Below are 27,602 nucleotides of genomic sequence, written 5' to 3'. Positions count from 1 at the left end.
ACAATGGCGATAAGTTTACAAGATCGCGCTTCCTTGGTCAAATTGTTTTACCACAACAGTAATTCCGCAGTAACTGCTCTACAGAAATATCAGGCTTGGAAGAGGATTCAAAAAGGTCCAATGAATGTTAAAACCTTCGGAGTTTGATAACAAAATTTGAAACCACGGGATCATTAGCTGTTCATCCTGGAAGAGGAAGAAAACCTATTTCTATAGATGCAGTACAGGAGGTTTCGCTTCAGGTAGAAGAGGATGGAGCTTCAAATTCTCGTGGTATAGTGTCAGGCGTGTAGCACAGGCATTGGATAGGCTATGTTCAACTGTCCATAAGATCATGTGGAATATCCTTTGATATTAATCGTACAAACTTTCACTTGTGCAGCGGTTGCTTCAACATGTTTGACACTCGACTCCAGTTCTCACTGCAGTTTCTAGCTCGCATTGAGGTCGATTCAGATTGGCCTTGAAATATTCTCTGGACAGATGAAGCGCATTTTCACTTGGATGGTGCAATCAATACTCACAACTGCCGAATTTGGGAACCAGAAAATCTGCACACCATCTTAGAGGTGCTGTTGCATTCACCAAAAGTGACGGTATGGTGTGGATTTACTGTATCATTTATTCTCAGTCCCTACTTCTATGAGGAGTTACATTCTACAGGTCCAGTGACATGTTCAATCATTGGGAAGTGTTATGCATTGCCGTTACAGAACGAAATTGTTCCGACTCTGCAAGCACGTCACTGCCATGCAGACACAATCTTTATGCAAGATGGAGCTCCTCCATACATTGCAGTGTGTGTGTTAAGAATGTTTTTAAAACACATTTTACAGAAGAACATGTTATCAGCCGGCACTTCCCTAATCTATGGCCTTCCGGATCCCCTGACCTTAATCCATGCAGTTTTTGGCTTTGGGAGCATTTGAAACGTCTGGTAAGTCGTGACAATCCAAGAACGTTACCTGACCTTAACTCTATAAAAACCAATCCGGCCGTAGCTGGCTCTACATGCAAACAGCCAAACCACCCGTAGCCCGCCGAGAGGGGGGGGGGTATGAGTATATAAGACATTTTTGTGAAAGGGCAGGGAAGGATGATTGAAAGCTGTCGTCAGAGGCGGGAACGAGAAATACAAGCATATACGCCCCATCAATTGGATTTCGGACAAGGGCGTAGCGAGGGGGGGGACTTGGGGGTTTGGTTCCCCCCCCCCCCGAAATGTGAGAAAATGACCGAAAAAAGGGAAAAAGATGGCCAAATCCATTGTTCTGTCACTTTGGTCCCCCCCCAAATGAAAGCGTCCCCCCCCCCCCCGAACAAAATTTCTGGCTACGCCCCTGATTTCGGAAGCTCCACTTCGATAAAACTGACTGTTGTTTGCAACAATACAACACAAAACGAGAGGTTACACTATCATGTTGTTACCCACGACGTTGGCGAAATAATTTTGGGAAAAGAATTTTAAAATTATCAAGATGGTTAAATATTATTGCTTATAATAGATTATATTATTTAGATATTTAGAATTTATGGTATCTTGTACTTTTGCGATTGTTGCATTTTCCTGGAACTTGACTTACAACTAGAGATAGCTTATGTGCAAAAAAAAGGACACACAGCATCAAATAATTTTGTTTTATTAGTTGCATACCAACACAATTTATTGAGTCTGTCATAACAGGTGCTCTATCTGAACAAAATCCTGGCACTTTATTTATTGGAACATTGGCAGATTTCCGAAAGTTTGGTGTCATTTGTGTTATGTTATCTGTACTGAACTTCTGAAAGCCGCCGTCTTCTGACTTAGAGCGTGTGCAAGTACGTGGATGACCAAAAGAAAGAGCTAGTGACCCCAGGTTGGTGAGCGATCAAAAGCGTGACCTAGAACTGGTGCAAGCATGTGGATGACCAAAAAGTAACCTAAAGAGCAACTAACCAGGTCAGTGAGAGCGATCAAAAGCGTGACCTAGAACTGGTGCAAGCATGTGGATGACCAAAAAGTAACCTAAAGAGCAACTAACCAGGTCAGTGAGAGCGATCAAAATCGTGGCATAGAGCATATGCAATCATCTGAGTGACCAAAAGGGGGGGGGGCATAGAGATTGTGTGAGCACGTGAATGACCAAAACAGTACGCTAGCATGCGAGTGGCCCAAAGTGTGATTTACTGGTTTACAGACACAAGCGTTATCACAGGAGCGGGAGTCCAAGACGGATATTTTCCAGGGTGGTGAATTCTAGGAATAAGTGGTCAAGAATATTAGAATAGAATGGGAGAAGGGAGGCAAAACAGTAAATATGCCTCTGATTGTTGCCCGATTGTAGTAGTATATGACTTCCTCATTTTCTACGGAGATCTAGCGTTTTGATAAACATCTGCGTTTACTACCAACTGGGGTTAGAATTATTGATAAGAAGACAGTCAACATGAGCAAAAAAGGCACGGCTGTAATTTGTTCAGGGGATTTGTGTCCTTTCATTGTCAAGTTTGAAAAACTCATTTTCGCAAAAGTGACACTTCCACATAGTGATTTCACCTCTCTTTTTCTTACAAAGCAGATAATACCTTATAAGTGGGCTGTTTCTATGGGAGTGTTCCAAATAAAGTGCACTGGCACCGGATTAGTATGCGAATACATACAACAAAATTGATTGTAAAGTTTTCGTATGGCTCCCAAATCGAGTTTTCTATCGCTTCTAGGTAGTGCATTCAGAAAATGGCCAGCCCCCTTTCTTCCCCACAGATCGATCTTATCCGAAGGTCAACGTTGGTTTTACTAATAGATATTTTTCTTCAAAACGCACATTCCATTTCTATCCAAACGTGAATAGGTTGACCTTTTTCTTTACTCTTGAGAATTTTTAATATTTACCATTTCTATGTTTAAGTTGTCAATTATCGATTTGAAGCATCACTTTCGATTTGGAAAATGCCTAAAGAAAGTCTTGTGTATGAAGAAATTCGTCGTACGTTGTTTGATGAGGACTCAGATGATTCCGATTCTCCAATTGAAAGTTCCGACAGCGAGTATATATAGTCACGAATAAGAGACCACAAGTACAAGTATATAATAGCTATAAGGAGATAGGATAATGGATAATATATGGTCATAAAGCAGGGAGGTGCATAGAGGGTCCATATCCCCCTCCTAAAAGTCAACCAAAAATTAGAAAAAAATTATTTCGGTAAAAAAAAAAAAAGCTATTTCGAAACTAAATACCTTTTATATGTTATTTTAACCAATAAGAAGGGGACTCCCTCCCTGACTACTTTTTATCACAAGCATGAGCATGGACAGAGATCATTGTCATACGCGGTGGGGGGGGGGGAGATATTGAGGTTCTAATGCCCCCCCCAAACCGAGATTATAGTGTTATTTTGCAGGGGAAAACGTAACCCCCCCCCAGAAGGAAAAAATTTTGAACCCCTACCCCCTAGAGAAAATTCTGTAGGCGCCTATGACTGAGATACACTGAAAATGCAAGAGGGCCACAGTTGGGAGGAGGGAGGTTGAATTACGATTTAATGATTATCCGTATATTTGTGAATATCATGTCACTTTTTTATACATGGGTAAACATAATGCCCTTCCATATCACCCCCCCCCCCCCCCAAATCACAAGAAGAGTTTGAGGAAGTTCAATATGGCTGGAACTAGAAGCACAGTAGCAGGATGAAAATTTTCAAGGAGATACACTGCTAATAAGCACTTTTTGCAAGTTTGAAAGCGGAAAAATCAAGTTTATCCCCTCACCTCCAATACGTTCCCATCATGTTCCTAGTTGTACGCCTGTAAGTTTCAATGTATCATCAGCAGCAAGTGTGCGAAAATATTATGTTACATCTTCACTTTTTGTTTTCTAATAGAGAGGGGGAACCAGGGCCGCAACTAGGGGGGGAGCAGGCGGGTCTCGTGTCCCGGGCGCTGGACCAGAAGGGGCGCAAATTTTATTCTCAAACCTTACCTTCAACATTACAAAGGGGAGCCAAAATGTGCACTTGCCCCGGGTGACCAAGCATCTAGTTGTTGCGGTCCTGGGGATAACGTCAGTTATTCGTAATTTCTCTGACAGAATCAAAAATAAATTAGATTCCACTTTTGTCGGCAGAATTTTGTCAATATTTTTACTCCTCTGTCTTTGTCAAAAGTCAGCATAGCACAGACACTCCACTCAAAAAAATGACACCAGGCTGGACCTAATTTCATGTTTTTACAAGCTTCGTGCTGTCGCCCTTCTCGTAATCAAAAATCAATGAATACACCCCCACCCCTTCTAATGCTAACGTAAAATTGAAATGGGACCTGAATTTTTTTTTTTTGGTAAAGCTTATTTGTTTTCATATCGAGATACATGAAAGTGTATATCTGGGAGCACTTGTCTAATTTTTGATGTTGTCTTTTGAATTAAAAATTCATGTTAATAGTTCACTTCTACAAAATAAAAAAATCGAGAAAAGAAAAAAAAATTGGAGACATTGGCGAGAATATCTTTAACAGAAAGGGGGATATACCGCCGCTTACGAATAAATAACTAACCGGACCTTCAGCTGTACCCGTATACGGGTACAGGAATAAAATGAACTCGTATGCATATATACATGTCTTTCATGAAGAAAAAAGAGTTGGATGCCTATACTCCTTTACATAAAAGCAAAATGCTATATAAAGAAGAGTCATTTCAGTTTACAATGTCTCCACAGGGTATCTTGAAACGAAAAAATGAACAGCAACGCTGTGACCGGCATGAATAGGAACTGAATGGAAGGAAGGACGGGGGATTAGGTGAGAGGTAAAAGTTTGGACGAGTCCATTTCAGAAAGCAAAAATAGGTTATTTTCACGAACCTCTCAGTATCCTTCAAGAATCGGTAAAGGGTTAAAGGCAGCATTTCACACCACATGCTGAACATTTCGCTGCACACACTTCGGTCAGTTGTGGAACATGCCATCATGTGGACATGTTTTGTTGCAGTGACAATTGTAAAAGTGTTTAACAATTGTTAAAATTGTAAACATTTGCCTAAATGTGTCATTTTTTAATAAAACGCCCTCTGGTGGCAACACGTGCAACTAATTTTTTCCCCCTGAAACAAATTCCCATCATTTCATGAAGTCCTCCACAAAATTTCACAATTTTCTGATGATTGGTTTCTCTTGTAGGCTACTTTAAAATAGGGTCTTTTAATTATGAATGTCCTGTATTATAATACGATATATAGTTTCTAGGGCAAAACAAGAAATAAATGACTTGCATTTTGACTCAAATTTCTGTTCTGCAAAATCGCACGCTGTTGATACTGCTATACTTTACTTTACCATATATGCGTTCTTTGTACACACAGCAGTAATGCTGTTACTTCATTTTCCGAAATTTCAAAGGTCATGAAAGCATCATTTTGGCTGTTCTGTGAGGAATTAAATTCCAAGATGCCACTTTCAAATGCTATTTGATGCTGGTGAAGTTGTTTGTTTCATATTCACTCTATTCATTTTATATTAATATATTCAGAAGTGGATGAGAAAGACAGTTGTTTATTTCTTGGTTGTACGCAGATGTCATCTAACATCACTATGAGAAGATTGTTAATTTTTCAGAATCAGTCTAGTAGGATGAATTTGAACAAGACTGCAAAAGAAAAAAAAAAAAAGAAATCTATTCTTAGAGCTTTTTTTAGTTATTATCTGGTAGTTTCCCTATTCAGAATACTTTGATCATCCTGGTGTATGTGAATAGGGGTAAGGGCAGTTTGCTCTGCATACTATTATTGGACAAAGTAAAAGAACGAGAAAATTCAAATTTTTGTGTCAAACCCTTGAAGAAAAAAGATAAAAATAAATAGAATGAGAAAGAAAAATAGATCTATGGATAAAACAGGATTTTGTAAACTTTTTGGATGCAGGGAACAGTAAGACTTCTCTACAGCTGCTCCCAACTCTGTAACAGTTCAGTACTACTACTTATTGTTGTATACTAATTAGGTCAACATAGTCCCACACATTCTCTATTGAATTGAGATCTGTTCTTAAGGCTAGCTACTCCAAAGAAAGCATGTTACGCTATGAAAACTACTTTGGAACAGGGTATTGGGTCACTATCATGTTAAAATATCGAATTTATCATCCTTTAAATATTTTACCAAATGGAAAGAGATTATGCTCAAGAGTTTCCTTATAATTTTCAGACTTTCAGGAAAAGCAAAAAGACCTTTCAGTTGAAGCCAAATGCTCCCTAAACCATCTCAGACTTTCATAACCATTTCCACCCATAATCACACACATTTACTACCTAAGTTTAATCTTTTGTTTTTATGGGTTAGTTTTTATCAGTGCCGGTAAGCCATTTTTTTTTCAAAACAATGTGGTCAAAATCTTTGATTTGAGAATGAATCATTGGCACATAATTTTGTAATCCAGGCCATTTTTTTTTATCTGATGCAGACATTTTATGATCGGATGCGGTTTTTACAATCTAACTCAATCTATTAAGAAGACACCAACGAATAAGGCAAATACATGAAAATAAAAAGTCCTATTGCATTTCAACACCAATGGGTGCCGTCTTCAGTGGAAAATTTTAACCACTAGTCACGCTGACCGAGTTTCCCACTTGGGTTGAATACCAAATCTTAAAGCTTGGTTGCTCAGTGGAAGAAGTACGTACTTCTGGTTAAGAAGCGTTACAGCGTAATGACTAGTGGTTAAATTTTCCTCTGAAGACTGCACCCATTGGTGTTGAAATGCATTAGGACTTTTTATTTTTGTGTATTTGCCTTATTCGTTGGTGTCTTCTTAATATTCTTGGGCAAAGTTGATCAACTCTTCTATAACTCAATCTAGTTGTAATTGTCTACATGGCCTTTTGTAGATGAACCAGTTGTAGCCTTGGTAGATGGCCTTTTGTAGATGATGTCCAGGCAATTTGTAGATGAACCCCGGCAAAATTGCAACAGAAGCTTTGTAAATTATTTCTTAATCAGAAATCATTACTGAACAACATATCCAAAATTGGACCACAGGAACAATTTTAAAAACAGGTTTCAAAATGGCAAAGTAGTTTTTTTTCTATTTAAGGCATAGGCAACTTGATGTATGCTTTGCATGGCAATATATTGCTTTATTTTCACAACCTAAAATTGAAGTATTTTCAAACAGTACACAAAAGTTCACTATTCCTTTCAAATTACTGTGGTTAAAATCTTTTTTTCAAATTTAAATAGTTCATTATCGTAGAAATACAGCAATAGGAGAAAAGAGAGAAGAAATTACCAAGGGGTTAAAAAAGATGACCGAATGAAAGTGGAGACTAAAGAAAGATAATTGCAGGAACATTTATCAGTGGAACAAAAATCATTTGATCATTTTCACACACACACACACATCACTTTCATAGTTAGAAGTGAAGTTGTTTTTACATCCGTTGATTTGGTACACCCCACAAGCTGTTGAACAAGACAGTCTATTACATTTGCATCTGCATTGTAATGTAGCGCAGTTTGTATTGCAGGGACTTCGAATCATATTAAGTAGATAATCTGGAGCTGGTGGCAAGTCGCAGAGTATTGGGTAGTGGGAATTATTTTTTAAAAACTACCCCTATTCTTTTGGCTTGATTCTTTCTAAAGTAGCTTTCCAGATATTTATTTGTAAGTAAGTTTGATAACTGATATTTTGTGAAAGAATCTTTTGGGGCAAAAGTTTGGGTGTAACAAATGATTTTGCTGTGGCTACTTTCCCTACCAACATGTGGTGACGTAGTTTGTCTGAGGATTTCGCAGTCATAAAACAAAAGCATTGTTTTTCTCCCAGCGACATTGATATCAGAATGTAGGCATGAATCAGAACAAAATGTTTTTGCAACAGAATGGAGCTCTGTCTCCTTCATTAGTTTGACATATGCTGAGAATTTCCCAATTGTAAAAATTCTGGGTGTGGTATCGCAGCTGATGAAAGCATACAGAAACAAAAGCAGCACAATTCTACATCTTTAATTTGTTTTTTCATGTCATAATATATTCAAGCGGATTGCAAGCTTCCGTAATGATGCCATGAGATCCATGTTCGTTGTGCGAAAAACCTCAAAAACCAGGAGGGTACTTAGACAGGGTTTGTACATTTTTACAAACTCCTTAAAAAGTCCTAACTTTTCATTCTCTCTGGGGAAGGGCCCTTATAACTCCTTACTTTTTGCAGCCACTCCTGAAAAGTCCTTATTTTTAAAAACCCTCCTTTCTGTAATAGGAAATGTGAAAGGATGGGGTTGGAACATCCAATGGTTGTGCATACCTGCCAACTGTTACGATTTTGTCGTATTTAGTACAATTTTAGAAAATTAATAAGATTATACACTTTTGCTTCTAAAAATATGATTTTTTACAGAATCGCTAAAATGACCTTTTTCCTGCCTATGTCGCAAACTGGACAACGTTGGAAATCGATGGTCTGTTGAATGACATCACTTCGCGGAATCAGTAGCCGAAAATTCCCCCACGCCCAGTGGTGAGAAAAAGTTGAACACAGCTGGGAGTTTTTTTACTGGTGTGGCGAAACGATATCTCGAGCCGCCTATATTACACAGTATATTGAGTGGCACCTCAATCCTTCAGCATCCATTTGATGGATCAATATTTTTCCGAAATTTGCATGCCATCCTAACCCTTTATGCTCTCATGAATTTTACAGCATTTTATTTATTTTTTAATCCAGGCAGAATTTTCTAAATGAACTTGTGCCAAAAATTGAGTTTATAATTCACGTATTTTTGATAGATTTACAATAATAGACAATTATTTTCCGATATTTGAGTATCGTCAATTTTTTCATGTTTGAAATTTATAAAATTACTTTTTGGATTACTTTGGATTTTCGGAAATTTTCGACAAAAAATAATATTGCTCTTGATATAGTTCTATTAATATTGATCATTCAGGTGACTAGACTCTGATTTTGAGTTATGAATATCAGTTGATTTTCAACCCTTTAGTATCCTTAAAAACTCCTTCCTTTTCATTTCAAAAATTTTGTATGTACCCTGTTAGAGTTGCATCTGCAATCATGTCCTCGTATTGTCCTAGAAACAGCTTTTCTAGTCATCATATGTAACACAGAGTGATTTACTGATAATATGTATCAATACCCATAGATATTGATATATAAGTACCTATAGATATTCCATAGATTTCTTGAAGTAGTTCTAATAATCCTGAACCAGTCATGAGTTTCGATTGCACCTAAAACATTCATGAGAGTATGAAATGTTCCCAGCATTAAAATGGTGTCTTAAAGGTCTCTCAAAGGCTGATCAAAAGTAACTACACGTGGGATATTTTGATATTACGCTACTTTGTTGGGATATGTTAGTGTTGACAAAATGCAAGTCATATATCACTGGCTGCCATATCAATGATAGGAAGAAATGAGATAGATGATTCCCCTGGATGGGAAACACCTGATTTCGAATAAATCACTTGCATAGCTCCTGTCCAATAAGATCTACATCTGATCGACAGCACCTATTTTCACAGACTTATTCTTTTCCTCACACAGGCAAAGTCAGAATCAGAAAAAAACAACATAATTTTAAATTTTTGACATTTGATAAATTCAACATTAAATGTTTAGAATCTATTCCAGTGCTTCAGACCTGGATTTTCCTGAAATTACAATTATACACACTGATAGCATAACAAATATTAGGACGTGTATGATTTGCAATGAATGCTAAGCAACCTAATATATTTCTGTAAGGAAAATTGCTCATTTCATTTACTTGATCAACAGTTGCTGGACAGTCAAGTTTCGTTAGTATACAACCTTTAGCCAGAAGTAAAGAACAGTGAGGATATCTATATTTAGAATACATATCACAAATTTTATTTATATATTGGTGTTGATGAATAAATAATTTACCATCCTCTTCAACGAACTGAACATTTAACAGCTTTTTAGTTGAACCTAATCCTTTAAGTCTAATTTGCTATTCAAGAGATTTAGCATGAACGTAACGTGATCTTCACGTATTCCCAAGGGATCAGCATGATCTGTCCAGGGAATTTTTTAGTGTTAGGTTAGTAGACATCCATGCCCGGACCCGGCATGATTCAAATTATTTTCTGATTTTCCAAAAATAATAAATATTGACATAAAATAATACACTCATTCCAAATATACACACACACACACAATTAAATCATTTTAATTTCTTAAATTGCAAAGATTTAATAACACAATCAAATTCTAAAAACCATTCACGTCCACTCTGACGTAGACCATAAATTGCTTTGTTCAAGCGACAGATATAATTAGGTTTGTTAGAGTCAATGAAACCAAATTGTTGTAAATGTGGCTGAAATTTGAATTTCAATCCACCTGCCGGTTTTGAAATTCGGATTTACGCTTCACCGACCTTGCGATTCATCTTACGATTTTTAACTTTCAGATCTTTCTTTGGTCAATGGAAGTTGACCAGTTGCTGACGAGCATAATCCGTCATTTGCATAAGGTATGAAGAAATTGTTTCCTCCAACACCTGTTCCCCCCTTGTTGCAACCCTGATTGGAAGGAAATTGGTTTTATAGTCGCGTCCCCAAATATTATACCAATCCATACTGCTTTGATGATTGAACTGGTTCTCCTAAATTTGAGGCACAAATGCGAGCTGATCTTGTTAAGAAGTCTCACCACAGAGAGCAACAGGCCTGCAATGGCACAAATCTTCAATCATTACACTTCACTCATAGTTCAAAAAAAGATGCCAGATGATAGCACTACAACAAGGGTTACATAAGAATAAATGGCATGTTAGGGATCACAACACTTACACACACATTCCAACACGTACCAATTTGTTAGAAGTTCTGAAGAGGAATATGGACGAAGTGCATGTTAGGTTCTGTAGTAATAATTGAACTCAAACATAGTATATGGAACGTGGGAAAGAATTATTAACGAGGTTTTGTATGTGATGAAACCTATATAGGAAATGTTTTAAGCTTTTTACAAATGTGCAATCTGTAGATGTAGTTTTCCATTTCATATTTGAATCAACATAAATTCCAAGGTACTTCCACGAAGAGACTTTGTATAAAGTAGGGTAGTCACAACTTTGAGTATAGTTTGTGCCGAGTGTGATTTATGCTGAACCTATTTAAATGTGTTGCATCTAATACATCAGAAGGCAAGAGCATTTGGTATTTCATTTGACTGTTTGAATCACAATATCAACATGTTCAGTTCAGCAGAACTGGCAGGGGTGTCAGAAGTGTTTTGAATCTGTAAGTGCTAGTCTTGAGCTTTGTATAGTAAATTTATTGTATTGGTGCTCAAGCACCCACAGCACACCTGGCTTCGATGCCACTGAGAACTAGGTTTTAATTCTCATTTGTAATTGTGGCTTTACTACTTTACTGCACACCAACTCCAGTCATATATCACCATACAGCAATTTTCAACCAGTGGGTATGGGTGGGAAATGCAGACTCCATCCATCTGTAGTCGCCCCTGGCTCGGTGGGTGAAGAACTTGCTTCTGACGTTCTATGCCCGGATTCGAACCCATGAAACCTTGATGGTAACCTTCATAGTTGAAGGCAAGCATCTTACCACTGCGCCGCTTGGGCTAATTGGCATTACTGGTTCTCATTTGTAAGATCTCATTTGAAAGCATAGGTTTAGGTCTTATTTGTGAGCATAAAATTACTGTGATATCCTGGAAAAATGAACAAATTACAAATAAATACAGTTGAATGACATTAAATAGAGTTGCTTAACACATTTTACTCTGCTTTATGTGAAATATGTATTGGGTCTCATTAAAGTAAATGTGTTGAATGGTAGCAAAAAATGTTTTTTAATTTTATTCAACGAATTTGGTCTAAGTGAAATAATTTTCTTAGTCCCTTTTATTTTCGCAGTGGCAAGGTTGATTCTGGTATAGAAATTTACTTTCTGTTAATGGTGTGAGACAGTGCTTCCCATGGGCAGAGCTACATGGGAGCATAAAGGAATTGCGGCTTCTCCCCCCCCCCCCCCCCCCCCAAGCATCAAAGAATGTATGGTTGATCAAAATACACAGGGTTCATAGATAACAGGGTGCATGGTAGTTTACTGGTGAACGGTTGATCCTAGAGGCATACTTCCAATTACAAAAAATATCAAATGACATGTAGTATTCAGATATGTCATTCATGTTGCAAAGGGTTGTATAGTTATTGAAATAAAGATGAATTTTTTTTTTTACTATAATAAAATCTGGAAACCCCATCAATTATTGTGTATTGCCTAAATTTTTGCATCGAAGTATGCACATTGATAGCCATAAGATGTTCAGAATTAAAGATACACAAAAAACATCTGAAATACATTTTTATATAATCTCAATTTTTTTATTTTTTTTATTTAGGGTATTGCTCACATTGAAGACAGACTTCGAGAATTTCATTCTTTAAGTATAGCATTCAGTGAATGTATGCATATCAATGATACTTCTATATCCCCAGAAAAAATAGCTACATTAATGGGTCTTGATAAAAGTGATATACCTTTGATGAGAGGTATATCTAGTACACAGCTGTCTTACTGGAATTTGAAAGAAAGCTCAAGATGATCATGTTGTGCTTTATTTCTACTATCATCATTCACTGATATTCATTATTTAACAAATGTTGTGTAAAATTTCTGCAAACATGTAAATATATTAATCAGAGCTCATTCCACACATGATAAAAATATATTCATTTATATATATATATTTTTAGAAACTTCATTGATGTCATTTATATATGCGTGTTCATATTGTAAATTCACAAATCATCAAAATATATATATTTAATATTTGAATCACTCAAGAATCAAGTGTAACATGGTACTCAGTTTATAGTACTTATATCTGGAGTGTGATGCAGTAAAAAACACTTTTGGTGCATGTACAAATATTTCTTTCAGATGGTTAAAATGTATTGCAGTTCACTTTTTGGCAACATCTATAAGCTGCTATAGCAAACCTATCAACAGGAAAAATATCTCCCTGCTACTCCATTTTATTTTTTTTTCTTTTCATCTCAAAGGGAACAATAGGAAATGAATAATTAACAGTCAGAAACAGTTTTTTTGTTACTGAAAAAAATTATATTTCCAGCCTGAGTTGTACAGAGAGTTAAAATACATTCGTAAGTGAGTGTATTGGTATGTAATTAGTTCTCTCTCTCCTGCCTGCAACTTGCCAATCCAGACTGACCAAGATCAAGGTATTGCTTTGCATATTATGTATCCAAGATACTTTCAAAGTATATACTTCCATTTTTTGTGAAAAAAAACAAGTTGTATTTTCATGTTTCTAGTCCATGTATAATTTATTTATTTATATATTTATTTATACATTGTTGATCTTTTTTCTTTTTTTGTGAGTAGTACTTTAAAAAATGTGAGTGAAGTAGGTTGTGTGTTTTTATATATATATATATTTATTTATTTTTTTTTTTCTATGAATAAGTTTTTTCTTGTTCATGTACATTATACACATTTAAAATTAAGTAACAACATTTATATATATATATATTTATTTATTATATTTTAAATACATAAAAAATTACAGAACAAGTATGTAAAAATATTCTGTATTGATAAAATACAGAATGAATAAATGTTTATCTGAAAATGCTTGCTATCAATTCAGAATAGGAGAAAGGCAATTTAATCAACTGATGATTGAAAGTTATTCAATGATATTCATTGTCATCATTTGTGGTTTTCAAACACCAGCACTTGCATTTGCGCCATATCAGTGCAAGAACTACATGCCTGTAAAATATTGTTTTCAAAAACATAAGTGCCACAGAGGGGGTAAGCCAAGAAATATTGTATTTATTTTTATTTCATCTCTTTATTATTTTTTTAATACATTAGGAAAACATAACCATCCTTTAGTACAAATAAAACCTAAAGAATTGAATTAACTAATTCTTGTATTGCAGGAATTATTTATTTAAACCATATAATTTCAGTTGCTAGATTTTTACTCACGTTATAAAAAGCATGTTTTGTATTTTTTCAATTTGAAAATTATTGCAATCTTTAGCTTTATTATTCATTAAATTGATTGTAGAATCATTAATTTTTTTCAAATTGGTTGCATATTTATATATCTTGCAATATGTTTCAGGGAAAATGCTTTTGACAAATTTTATTTTCACAGTCTATTAATATTAAGTACAGTGAAGCCTTCCTACAACCATACTCAATGTAATGGTAAATCCCCTTTATAATGATATTTTTCAAATCTTGTTTGGAATCACCTATAGTCTAATGTTAAACTCTTTTCGATACAACAAATCCTTTACTACGATAAACCCTTTATGATGTTATTTTTGTAAGAGATTTTAAAACCGCTAAAACAATATCTTTTTATATGTCACTCGAAATGTTCTTTAATATATTTTTTAACTCGCCACGTGTTTTAGTTCTATAAGTGCGTCTAATAATATTGGTATTTGGCACCACCTGATTACGGAAATTGTTAATGAAGTTTTTGGTACCATTACTTTTGTGTATTACACCAAAGTGTGTATATTTTGATAAACATCTTTACAAGAGCAACACACATCTAACTGTAAAGTTTTTGTGGCAAATAAATACTAAAAAACTCATATTTTGGTGGTACTAACAATGCTTATTTAGAAAAGATGCCAACAGCAACATAAATTTGATGACGCATGATACTTTTGCCTCTATTTAACGCTAATTCCTTTACAACAATATTTTTTCTTGGTCTGCAGCATATCCTTATACCTAGGTTTCACTGTATTTGGAATTATTTATTAATCATTCTTTTAATATGTCTATTATATCACACCTTTTTTTTTTGTATTTTAACTTTTAGTAAGTTGATCATAATTAAATAGCCAAATTTTACAAATTATTTTCTTAATTGTAAGCTGTATTGAGTGATTGCCATTAATTGTTGTAAATATTTTTTTGCTAAAAATTCATTTTACATTATTATAAATTTAATCTTCATGACATGAAGTATTTGTGGCTGCCAGGTTGCATAAAATATGTAGGTGTTCAAAAATAAATTGAAAATATGGTCAAGTTGTTCAATTGTGAGAATCTATATTTTTTTGGTCTAGTTGTTTAATTGCGAAATGTGTATACTCTGGTTGTGTTTAATTGTGAAATGTGTATACTTTAGTTGAGTTTAATTGTGAAATGTGTATACTTTGGTTGAGTTTAATTGTGAAATCTGTGTATATGTAAACAGGATGATTGTGTGTGGGCTCCAATGTGTGTTCTCCAATGGATGATATATACATTAATAAAAGCTTACAAAATTGTAAATAAACATATTTATAAAATTCTGATTTTGTGTAATCAATGAGAATCATTCGGGAAGTTTTCATAAGGTTGACATTTTCACCACCACGGGGACCAGAAATAAATTTTTAAAAAATATTTTAGGGGGGGGGGGAGATCCTTTTCTCTATTCTAGAGTTATCGCTCTCAGTGGATACGGAAACCAGGCTATCTATACCACTCTGTGGGTCACCAACGTGTGGTGCTGTGTGTCAAACTAATTCAAGTGCACTGTAAAATATTGATGGCTCAGACTATACAGTAGAATTTGGTTAACGAGCTATTCACATTAAGAGAAAAAAATTTATGCTTTTATTTTCACATAACTAGGCTGATGTTCTTTCGTCCTTACGATACTGTGAAATTGTGGTTACTATTTTCCACTACTGTCAGCATGTCTCACTTGAAAAATGAAAGCGTCTGAGCGTGGCTGTTTATGATGCAGAACTTAGATATAGCATTGTAACCACGCGTATGTATGCTTGAAGTTTTTTTTAATTCTGGTTCGAGGAAACTGTGGGCTGATTGCATTATTGAATATGACTGAGGGATAGCTCACGAACTGGAGCCACAAAAGAGATTGTATTCTTTGGGGAAGACGGAAGACATTCAAGAACCAGTGGTAGAACATGGCCGGGAGTAGATGGATGTAATCTTTTGCATGTAATGCATGCAGCAAGAGTTAATGGATGGTATCTTGTCTAAGAAATAGGTACTCACTTTAAATAAGATTAGATATGGTCCTCTTAAAAAGTCCTAACTTTTTATTTCCCTTTTCGAAGGGCTCTTATAACTCCTTACTTTTTACAGCCACTTAGGAGAAAGTATTTGTTTTTCTCTGAAGGGATGATTCCCCCCCCCCCCTTCTTGAAATAGGCATTCCCCACAGTGATGAATAGCATTGCCTAGAAAAACAAGAAGCTTCCGCGAAGCATAAAGAGGGAGGAAAGAGGAGAAAATTCCTCCATCCTAATGTAGGAAACCTGAAAGCAGGAAAGTATTAAAACATCCAATGGTGCTGTGTGTTAGAGGGTTATTAACCACATTCAGCTGTCCAATTAATTTTTCCTTTTTTAAAAGTTTGAAGCTAATAAAATGAATTTTCCCGATTAAAAAAAAAATTAAGTACATTTATATACACTGGTGAAATAAATTAAGAGAATTTCATGAAAAGAACTGAACTGAATGTAAAACCACTGCTTCTAGACAAAAATGCAAATCACGTACGTCAAATACGTAAGCGTACACGTGTGTGTAGGCGGCGCCAGTAGAGAAACGGGCTTTTTTTTATAAGCGCGCGTAAGTTAAGACTCATTTCGTTCGCTAGCACACCTCGGCGAATTTCTTAGTGTTATTTTGCAGCAATCGGTTAATTTCAAATTGTAACAGTAAAAATGAGTAACCACCAACGTTTAGAATGAGGTGGCGAATTGTGGGGAGGCTAGAAGCAAGCCAATCTCAAGTCCAGATTTGTAGAGAGTTCAATTTAACACCCAGCGTCGTGTGTAACTTATTGAAACAGTTCCAGGATACCGGATCCATCGAGAGAAAGCCTGGGCAAGGTCATCCAAGAGCCACGACGGCCAGAGAAGATCGCCATTTGTCGATTATAGCGAGGCGTAACAGGAGTGCTACAGCTTCTCAGCTCTCTCGTGACTTGTATGCAGCCACAGGAACCCGTGTATCAAGGGTGACTGTTTCCAAAAGATTTCATGAGAGAGGGTTGTTTGCAAGGAGACCTGCTGTTTGCGTCCCGCTCACTTCTACGGAGAATCCGTTTATCATGGTGCATAGAGATTGGAGTATGGATCAATGGGCGACCGTTCTCTTCACTGATGAGTCCCGGTTCAGCCTAAGCACCGATTCTGGCCGTACGTTCATATGGAGAGAACCAGGAACCCACTACCTACCCTCCAATGTCCGCGAAATCGATCATTATGGCGGAGGAGGTTTAATGGTCTGGGCAGGCATCATGTTGGATGGCTGCACACCTCTCCATGTCTTTGAAAGAGGCACTGTGACTGGTGTGAGGTATAGGGATGAGGTCTTGGAGCCCTATGTTCGCATTTTCAGGGGTGCAGTTGGCCCTGAGTTCATTTTAATGGACGATAACGCGAGGCCACATAGAGCTCTTCTGCTCGACGATTTTCTAGAGAGTGAGGATATTCGCCGGATGGATTGGCCAGCCAGATCTTCAGACCTTAACCCTATAGAGCATGTCTGGGACGCTCTGGGGAGGACAATTGCAACTCGCAACCCCCCTCCGGGAACCATCCAGGGAATGAAAACAGCGTTGCTGAACGAGTGGGACCAATTGCCACAGGAAATGATAAACTGCATTATTTCAAGTATGAAATCACGCTACGAGACCTGTGTATCTGTAAGAGGGGACCATACCCCCTATTAACCCATTTTTTTGTTTATTCTGCAACCGCTGTTTCATACCTTCTGACTCCAACGAGTGTTACGCACGATCATGTTTGTGTATTACAATTATTGAATGGTTATTTGTTTTGTATTGTATCAATGTATGTACATATCAAATTTCATTAAAATCGGTACAGTAGTTCTAGAGATAATCGACCAAGTCTGCAAATTCTCTTAATTTCTTACACCAGTGTATATAAACTGACCTCGTGTTCATAACTTTTTTTTAAAATCAACAAACAAATTATAATTAAAATAGATTAAAAATCTGCGGATGGCATATGCCGTCGTAACCACCCGACTAGTTAAAAATTCAATAATTTCGGGGGTGGTGGCTGGATGGATATCATTGCAAAATTCGTAACAGTGGAAGCCCGAGATCCAGTCCGTGGCCCCCACTAAAAATATGTGAACTTGGTCCCGGGTTCGTGGTTGGAGGGCCCTGGAATGTATTTGTTGGTAAAAATGAATACGAGAAAAATTTTCGAGGCCCTTACTGAGGGAGGGGAGTCCGATATGGAGAGGTTGAAAGTTTCATTTCAGTGGGGGGGGGGGAATGAATCTCTGTTTTTTTATTTAACATTGTGAAATTTTCCATAGCGGCAGCCTCAGATAATTCCAGTCTGGGGGCCCCACTAAAAATCTGCGAATTGCGTCGAGGGGCCTAAAATTTAATTTGTTGGTAAAATGAATGCAAGTGAAAAATTTTCGTGGCTCTCACGGGGGGGGGGGAAGTCCGATATAGCTCCAGGTCGGGGTCTCCTATGGAAAATTTGACAGGTTTCATTTTGGGTAGGGCGGAGGAATTTTTTTTTAGCATTGTAAAATTTGCAACAGCGGAAGCCCGAGATAATCCAGTCTGGGCAATTCTTAAAAACATTAATCACGCCAATATTTCGACGCCTCATATCTTGGCTTCATTTGCAGAAATGTCACACGAAATTTGCGTTGTAAAAGTTTCTTTTTCGATTAGCGATTGTACTTTTTCCCATTCCGGTTGAGAAAAACTATTATTTACCTAAACTATTTCTCAGTTTGTTTATATCGGTACCTCGTGTTACTAGCATGCTGTGCTTAGATTTGATACTGTCGTGAACAAGACAATTCAGTCGATTGTCAATTGCCGCCTGGCAGTCTAGTGGTTAGGGAGCTAGCTTCTGACGGTGCAGGTCTGGGTTCGGGCATGGATGATTACTAACACTAACAAATTCCCTGGACAGATCGTAAAGATCTCTTGTGAATACGTGATCACGTTATTATTTCTAAAAAAACATTAATTTTTTATAGTTGCGGCTAGAATCAGTGAAGAGCTGTCAATATTTTTATAAAATAGTGACTTTTTATTTTAGTTTCGTTTTTGAATTACTTTCCAAACAAATGAATATATAAAGCCAAAATAAAATATTATTAGCCATAGCTGAAAAAGGCATTAAAAAAATTAAGAAAAAGAATCCATAGAAATCAATTAATGGATAATTAACGTAATTAATTACAGAAAAAACGCTGACGATCCGGTGCGGGAAGTTATGTCGGATTGAATTGGCGGTGTGGGAAGGAAAAAACATTGTAAGAGAACCACTGATCACCTCACTTCCGACTTCTTTAAATCACTTCATTATATACTACTACTACCACAACTCTCTCTTAACTTCTCAATACCTAATTCTGATCAAAATGCTCTGTTACTGTTCGAATTTGTGTTCTCAAACTGTCGCTTGTCACTTGCGCACACAGTCACGGTGTATACATCTTCCTTTTCAGCAGCTGTGTGTGTGTGTTCAATAAATTCCTATACATTATACTTTTAATTCTGAAAGTTCAAATCTTGGAATCATTGGACTAGGAATTTAAAAAAAGGATCAATCGACATGCGGGCCATTCTTTCGTTTTTAGTCTGGTGATTCAATTTTTTTTTTTTTATGGGAGGGGGGGTTGGGAGGTCTATCTATGGCTCCTTAAACTCCGTACTTTTCGTTTTGGAAATTTTGCATGAACCCTGATTTGGGAATCTAAGCCAAATTTTGTAGAAAAGAACTAATGAAATAAAGCTGTAGGAAAAAGCGTGTAGTGAATTTGTCCAACGACAATGCATTTCTCCTAAATAACTTTTGATCCCTTAAAAAAAATCGGAAAAAATTAAATTATTTATATTTTCTGCATCCATTGACTGAGAGGATGAATATCTAAGTGAGAGAGAAAGATACGAAACTCTATTTACATATTTCCTCTAGCAGTTTCACTATGACTGGGCTTGTGCTATTCATTTGAGAGAAGTGTAGGAATTTCCTCACAATCATTTTTTAAAATTACTTTCAAGGTTCCTACAGGATCTTGTTGAAGATATTGAATTTTCTGAAGAGCTGGCTCCCGGAACCTCTTTCCTTCCAGAGACGATTATCAATGCTCAGAAGAACACCGGCAATACTGGTAATTCGCCACTGTCTGGAACGAGCAAAAGCGATAAAGAGATTATATTCCACGTAGACCAGTTTGTTGTTGCTAACTTTGATGGCACGCTCTACCCGGGAATCGTTACTGAAGCAACGCCAGAAGGGTTTCAATAATGAGGGGAAAAAAACCTGGAAGTTGCCCACAAAAAAAAGACGAGATTATGTACAAAAATGAAGATTTTCTGTTTGCGATTCAACCACCTTTCAAACCTTTTTTTGAAAAAGATTTATTTTTAAAAATTTTGGAAATAAAAATGGGTTTCTAAAGGGTGGGGTGAGAGGGTGGTTGAAACTCGAAGGTGCTCTTCTACTGATGTTGAGTATAAACGGTACTCGCGAGACAAAACACATTGAATACCCCTGGTGTATATTTATATTGTATATAGCGGTAATAATAATTTATAGTGTATATATTTATAGTCCGCGCATTTTATTTACTGTGACGCAGATTTGCATACGGTTTCTTCTTCCCCAGGTTACATTTGCATGTGTGGTGTTCTTTTTCTCCCGATAAATTTCAACAGGAATGCCGTTTAAACGTTTGCGGAGCGGCCGTTTCGAAACGTGCTCGTTTTGTGTTAGCTCGTTTGCGTTTCATGTTAGACCATGCATTCTTTGATGACAATTGTTCGTATTGGTGTGCACTATTACCTCTTAAAGCATTTCCCATTTTTTCTGAATCACCCTGTATACATCATAGGCGTAAACTTATTAAAAATGTTGGGGGGATCAGGCTCAAATAATAGGACCTCGTTTATACGATGCGTCGTATAAATGCGAAAACTGTATAACTGGAACTTTTTTCGAAAATTACTTCTCCCCTCCCTTTTTTTACAGACGTTTCCCAAAAATATTTTTTGTAAAAAATCTGTCGTTTTGATCCAAAATCTTATGCTTGAGGAGAAATATTACACTATCATAACATTACTGTTGTTAAAGTCTCAAGCAATTTTACGGTATTCATTTCAAGATTTAACAGAAAAAAAAGTGTTATTTAAACCTTTTGTACTTGTTTTGTACTTGTTTGTTTTGCTTTTGGTTTCTATATCTAAGCAAAAAGTAGATGATGTATTGAGTTCCGTTGTTGAAAGATTTTTCTCTTAAAGAAAGAACTAATAGTGTGCATGTTTGCTATCAGCAGAGGGCCGGAACTAGAGAGGAGGGCAGAGGAGGCAACTGCCCCGGGTGGCAAAATTTAGGGGGCGGCAGTTTTAGGTGGGAACAGAGAACACCGTTACAAAATTATCGAATGTGGGGGCGGCTCAGGGGCTTTGAAATTTTCCATTCATATCTTATTTTCTTTTTTTTAATGTTAATTTTATTTTACTATTATTTATTTGATTCCTCATCAAAGGCACCGGAATCTAGGAGCGGAGGTTATTTAAGCCCCCCTCCCCAACCCCAATAAATTTTGTAAGGGGGCTGAGCCAACACCTACTAGAGAATTTTCAGTGGGTGTTGGCTGAGCCTCTCCCCAATAATTTTTAGAAAAACAATGCATGCAATGCGTCCTCTGTCCCAATAATTTTTAGAAAAACAATGCATGCAATGCGTCCTCTGTTTCCTGCGTATGCACTTCAGCCCCGTATATACGGGACGGCCAGCCAGGGCCGTCTTAAGAGTATCATGGGCCCCCGGGCCAATTGATTTTTCTGAGGCCCTACCAAACAAATTCTCGAAAATTTCAACCAGATCTCATTTTTGTGAGGCTCCTCTTCGCTTGAGGTCCCCGGGCCGTGCCCAGGTGGGCCCATGCCTTAAAGAGGCCTACACACGTTCAGTTATACCTGTGCAGGCGAAGCTTCTGGAACCGGTTCTAGGCAATCTGTGTGGATATTTTCGTTCTTCGATCTCTGTCTTCGCGGTCTTTCGATCAGTTCGGATTTTTTCAGTCTATAAAGTTCGGAATTTTCTAGTATGATTTCCACAGATGATGCTTTGGGTGTAGTTGGATTGGTTACGGCACTGAAAGTTATTAACTCAAAAAAAAAGAAAAAAAAAACGGGTAACGTGGTACAAAGATTGGTTAAAAAAAAGGCAACAACATTCGTACGTTAAATTATTACAGGAATTGAGATTTGCACCAAAAGATTGGCATAATTTTCTCAGAATGGATCAAGATACCTCTCTACTCAAAGCTTTTTTTTTTTTTTCAATTCCTTTCGGAAATTGCTTCGCAAACTGTTTATTTTTTCAACAACACTGTCTCTGTTCGCTAGAGGATCTATTTCCACACCAATCTCTCATAGCTATCATCTTTCTTAATTTTGTTATGGTAATCTTTAGTTTTCACCTGCCACAAGCATTTCTTATTCCTATACATTTCAATGAATTCTTCCAAACATTCGCGCTGCCCGTTTCGAAGATCACTCGTCATTATAAACCTCGAGTCGTGAAAACTAAACTAAACTCTGGTGAAGTGTTGAAATCGGTGTTTCCCAAAGTAGGACTATTCAGGCTATGGATGGACACAAGGGGGTGATGGGGGGACGAGAGGAAAACATCAGTTTTCGAAAACTCAGACCATTTTACCAAGGAAGCCTTGGGCAAAAAAAAGAAAAGAAAACTAATATTGCACATAGAATTTCGTACTTGTTTCATCAGAGCTAGTGTTTTTTTTCTCCCTTTGAATGTGCGCTGTACATTCCAGATATATTGTAACTGTAAATTGATCGGAAGCCTACTGTCACAGATCTCCACACCATCTGGGGCCCTGCTTCCGCGGGACTGGTTTTACTAATGAATATTGTCATTATTCGAGCCATTTCCCCCCAACCCCCACAAAGATGGGATTGGGATCAGGATTCTGGTTTCAGAGCCCGAGACGATTCCAATCATTCTTTTTTCCCACGTTAAAAAATTCACTATAGTGGCGGCTCGGCAAAGAGAATAGCCTCTGTGCCCTGCGGCAGGATGTGGGTGGGGAGGGGCAGGGAAGGGGGGGGGGGTGACGCCCAAGAGCCACGACGCACACTTTGAGGAAAACTGCTGTAACGGAAGATGTTTGTTGAATCTACACCATAAGTACAATAATGTATTTTGATGTTACTAAAACCTCTCATAATGACCGATTTTCATGACTTCAAGTAAAAGGCACTACTGCCTACTCATGCTTATCAAGAATGCTATCCATATCTACAATGATTATGACAATATAGGCAATAAAAGATAAATTTTGGTATTACAATCGACGCTCCATATAACGACACCTTCGTCCCGTCGAGAATCGACGTTATATTTGGAGCAAGGTCGTACCGAGGGGGAGACTTGGGGGTGTGGTCAGGCCTGATTGGGACGGTCGTTATATAAGTAAAACATAAAACATTTGGGACTTACCCTACCAGTCTTTGTCGCTATAACGTGAATGATCGCTATAACGTGAAGTTGTCATAACGAGCGTCGACTGTATCTTCGAAATCAAGCATCGTTTCTCCTCTGAATATACAGATAGGGGATACATGCTCCTTCAGCATCGTATGATAGCATTTTCTTCTCGCGATAGCGTCGATTTAAAAATAATAATTTTTTTGACTTGAAAATTTTTATGGTAACTTACATATTGTTTTTCCTTGAAAGAAAACTGCATTTTCACGCGACCTCTTACGATTAATTCAACTAACCGTGGTGCGACAAATATGATCAATTACTAGAAAAAAAATTGAAACAAAAAGGAACGTCAGTCAAAATTAGGTGGTTTTTCAACGTTAAATTCTATACCTTTAATTACATCTTTATTTCAAAATCAACTCGAGCCAGTAGCGTCGGAGCCAGGGGTGCTATCGAGCATCCACGGAAATTTATAGAACGGGTCCAAGCACCCCAGAATTTATTCAGGAATCAAAATTTCCTGCATGAACTCAAGACAAGCACCCACAGGTTCGAAACACTTCCGACGCCCCTGATTGTCGGGACCGGAACTAAGATTTTTGCCGCCTGGGACAAACATAATTTTGCAACAATTTTAAAATTCGATAATTTTAAAAGGCGTTCTTTGTTCCCACCCCCTAATTTTTGCAGCCCGGAGCAGTTGTTTGTCCCCCTGTAGTTCCGGCCATGCTCAAGCTTTATAGCGATGAATTTATGTTAATTTCATTAATATTGGGTGATTAATTTAGAGGAATAATTTCAACATGATATTAATTTAAATCATAGTTTCCCAAACCTTTCATTCCATCGCCCCCTTCTTCAGAAATTTTTTTCTCTCATCGCCCCCTACTCAAGTGAACCCATAGGATCCTATGTTAAATCCGTATCTTCTATCACCCACCAGGGGGCGATATTGCCCATTTTGGGAAACACCGATTTAAATGATTAATTTCATTCGAATCATCCAAAGTAATAACTGTCCGTATTAAACATTTTTGCGTTTTCTCGTCCCACTATTAACACACACTCGCTCTGCCCATGTCCAGTGTTAACTACTTCGCCACACCGGCCATATGGCTCTACTGCCTTAACGAGTTGGGTTGGAAATGAGGGTGTCATCTATGGGTGGTCACCTCAAGCTCATTAGGAAAAACGTCTTATCTACATTCATCCCCAGGATCGAACGGCAACCTTCGCGGTGGTAGACTAGCATCTTACCACGACGCCACTCAAGCTCATGGCCTGTTAATTGGTCATCATACGCATTGCATTCAACTGCATGTTATTTTAGTCGAGTAGACAGGGATGGATCTAGTAATGAGACAAAGTTCATTTTCCCTTTTTGGAACTCCGCCAAATACCCGTAAAATAATACATATATATGCATATTAGGATATGCATCATCATTTACTAGTACAGTGAAACCTCGCTATGCCGATACTCGATATAACGATAAATCCCTCTACAACGATATTTTTTCAAATCTTGTTTCAAATGGCCTATAGTCTAAGGCAGTAGTTCTCAACGGATGCTCCGTGTGCACTTCCCAGGAGCTCCACAGACGCTCGAGGAAAATAAAATAAATCAATAAATTTGATAAAAAAATAAATAAAAAAAGAGGCTTAAAGTGTTCCGCCATATAAATCAGCGTTAGAATTCAAAAATAAAAGTCAGTGAATACAAGAACCTACTGGTCCGCAGACATCATGAGTGGTCCGCTAAATGAAACCTGCCCTGAATAATATAATTCAGTCTCCCCTAAATATACACTGAAGAGCCAAAAAAACTGGTACACCTGCCTAATATTAAGGCAGGTGTAGGGCCCCCGCGAGCACGCAGCAGTGCCGCAACACGACGTGGCATGGACTCGACTAATGTCTGAAGTAGTGCTGGAGGTAATTGACACCATGAATCCTGTAGGGCTGTCCATAAATCCGTAGGAGTAAGAGGGGGTGGAGATCTCTTCTGAACAGCACGTTGCAAGGCATCGCAGATATGTTCAATAATGTTTATGTCTGGAGATTTTGGTGGCCAGCAGAAGTGTCTAAAGTCAGAAGAGTGTTCCTGGAGCCACTTTGTAGCAATTCTGGACGTGTGGGTGTCGCATTGTCCTGCTGAAATTGTCCAAGTCCGTCGGAATGCACAATGGACATGAATGGGTGCAGGTGATAAGACAGGATGCTTACGTACCTGTTACCTGTCAGAGTCGTATCTAGACGTATCAGGGGTCCCATATCACGCCAACTGCACACGCCCCATACCATCACAGAGGCTCCACCAGCTTGAACAGTCCCCTGTTGACATGTAGGGTTCATGGATTCATGAGGTTGTCTCCATACCCGTACACGTCCATCAGCTCGAAGCAATTGGAACCGAGACTCGTCAGACCAGGCAACGTGTTTCCAGTCCTCAACAGTACGATGTCGGTGTTGTCGGGCCCAGGCGAGACGTAAAGCTTTGTGTCGTGCAGTCATCAAGGGTACACGAGTGGGCCTTCGGCTCTGAAAGCCCATATCGATGATGTTTCGTTGAATGGTTCGCACGCTGACACTTGTTGATGGCCAGCATTGAAATCTGCAGCAATTTGCGGAAGGGTTGCACGTCTGTCACGTTTAATGATTCTCGTCAGTCGTCGTTGGTCCCGTTCTTGCATGATCTTTTTCCGGCCGCAGCGATGTCGAAGATTTAATTTTTTACCGGATTCCCGATATTCACGGTACACTCGTGAAATGGTCGTACGTGAAAATCCAAATTTCATCGCTACCTCGGAGATGCTATGTCCCATCTCTCGTGCACCGACTATAACAACACGTTCAAACTCACATAAATCTCGATAACCTGCCATTGTAGCAGCAGTAACCGATCTAACAACTATGCCATACACTTGTTGTGTTATATAGGCGTTGCCTACCGCAGCGCCGTAATCTGATTGGTTCCATATCTCTTTATTTGCATACGCATGCCTGTACCAGTTTTTTTAGCTCTTCAGTTTATTACACGTAATATATTGCTTGTATTAAATTTAGAAGAATGTATGTGTGATATACCACCAAGGTGCAAAAAGCCATAAAAACAATTGGAACTGCAGTCAATCGTTCGGCGTAACGATGATTCTTCCACGATCGATGTATCATTGCGGAATGGGGGGGAGGTACCTCAATTCACAATTTTTTTCTCGGTGGTCCGATTGTTTAATCAGTGGTCTCTGACCAGCGGACAACCAATGATTTCGGACGCAGTAAATTATATACTAAAAAAAAATCTCCGCGAGTCAGAAAAGATTGAGAACCGCTGGTCTCAATCTCCTCTTTAATTAAACTCCTCTCGATACAACGATATCCTTTACTACGATAAATCACTCCAGGGCCACAATCGGCTTTGTCAGCCGGAGCAAGAACGAATTTTGGTGCCCCCTTGTAATGTTGAAGAAGAGGTTAAAGGGTTAAATTTGCACCCCTCTGGTTCTGCGCCGGTGCACCAGACACGCCCGCTCGCCCTAGTTGCGGCCCTGAATCCCTCTATAACAATATTTTTCTATAGTTACTGCTACAACGATGTTTTTTCTATATTTCGCGCAAAAAATCACCTTCAACATATTTTAAATGCTTAAAAATATATTGAACTAGTTTTTGTTCTTTCGAGGATACTCAATAGCATTAGTATTTTTCACTACCTGCCCTCCGATAGTGTTAATGAAGTTGCCGTGAAGCTACCTTCTGTGTGGTAAAGTACTGTTCGGTAAACCCCTTTACACACACACAGTGTGGAACAACCAATTGAATTTTATTAATCAACTGACCAATTATATTTTTTGTTGCTAATAAATAAATACTCACAAATGCATTTTATAGTGGTACTAACAATGCCAATAGATGCCAATAGCACAACATAAATTTGGTGGTGATTGATGATAATGCTACCTCTCTCTCTCTCTATACGACGATATTTTTTCCTCGGACCGCAGAGTTTCGTTTTATCGAGGTTTCACTGTATAAACATTTAGTTAGTTTGT

The 27,602-nt window shown here is 37.7% G+C and overlaps 1 protein-coding gene across 4 annotated transcripts in view; it reads left to right on the top strand.

Moving 5' to 3' along the window:
• Nucleotides 1-15,355, top strand: part of LOC149085217 (folliculin-interacting protein 1) — a 132,596-nt gene extending 117,241 nt beyond the window's left edge. For all 4 annotated transcript variants that reach the window (XM_089233083.1, XM_089233085.1, XM_089233084.1 and 1 more), the window contains one exon: nucleotides 12,400-15,355. In XM_089233083.1, coding sequence (XP_089089209.1) covers nucleotides 12,400-12,603 — 204 coding nt within the window. In that variant the 3' untranslated portion in view covers nucleotides 12,604-15,355. The remainder of the gene's footprint in view (nucleotides 1-12,399) is intronic.
• Nucleotides 15,356-27,602: the final 12,247 nt, after the last annotated feature.

The sequence above is a fragment of the Pholcus phalangioides genome, unplaced genomic scaffold (assembly GCF_987345545.1).
Source record: "Pholcus phalangioides strain wild (caught in Gottingen) unplaced genomic scaffold, Ppha-v1.0 ptg000007l_1, whole genome shotgun sequence".
Taxonomy (NCBI): Eukaryota; Metazoa; Arthropoda; class Arachnida; order Araneae; family Pholcidae; genus Pholcus; species Pholcus phalangioides.
This window is presented reverse-complemented; position numbering and strand designations above follow the sequence as displayed.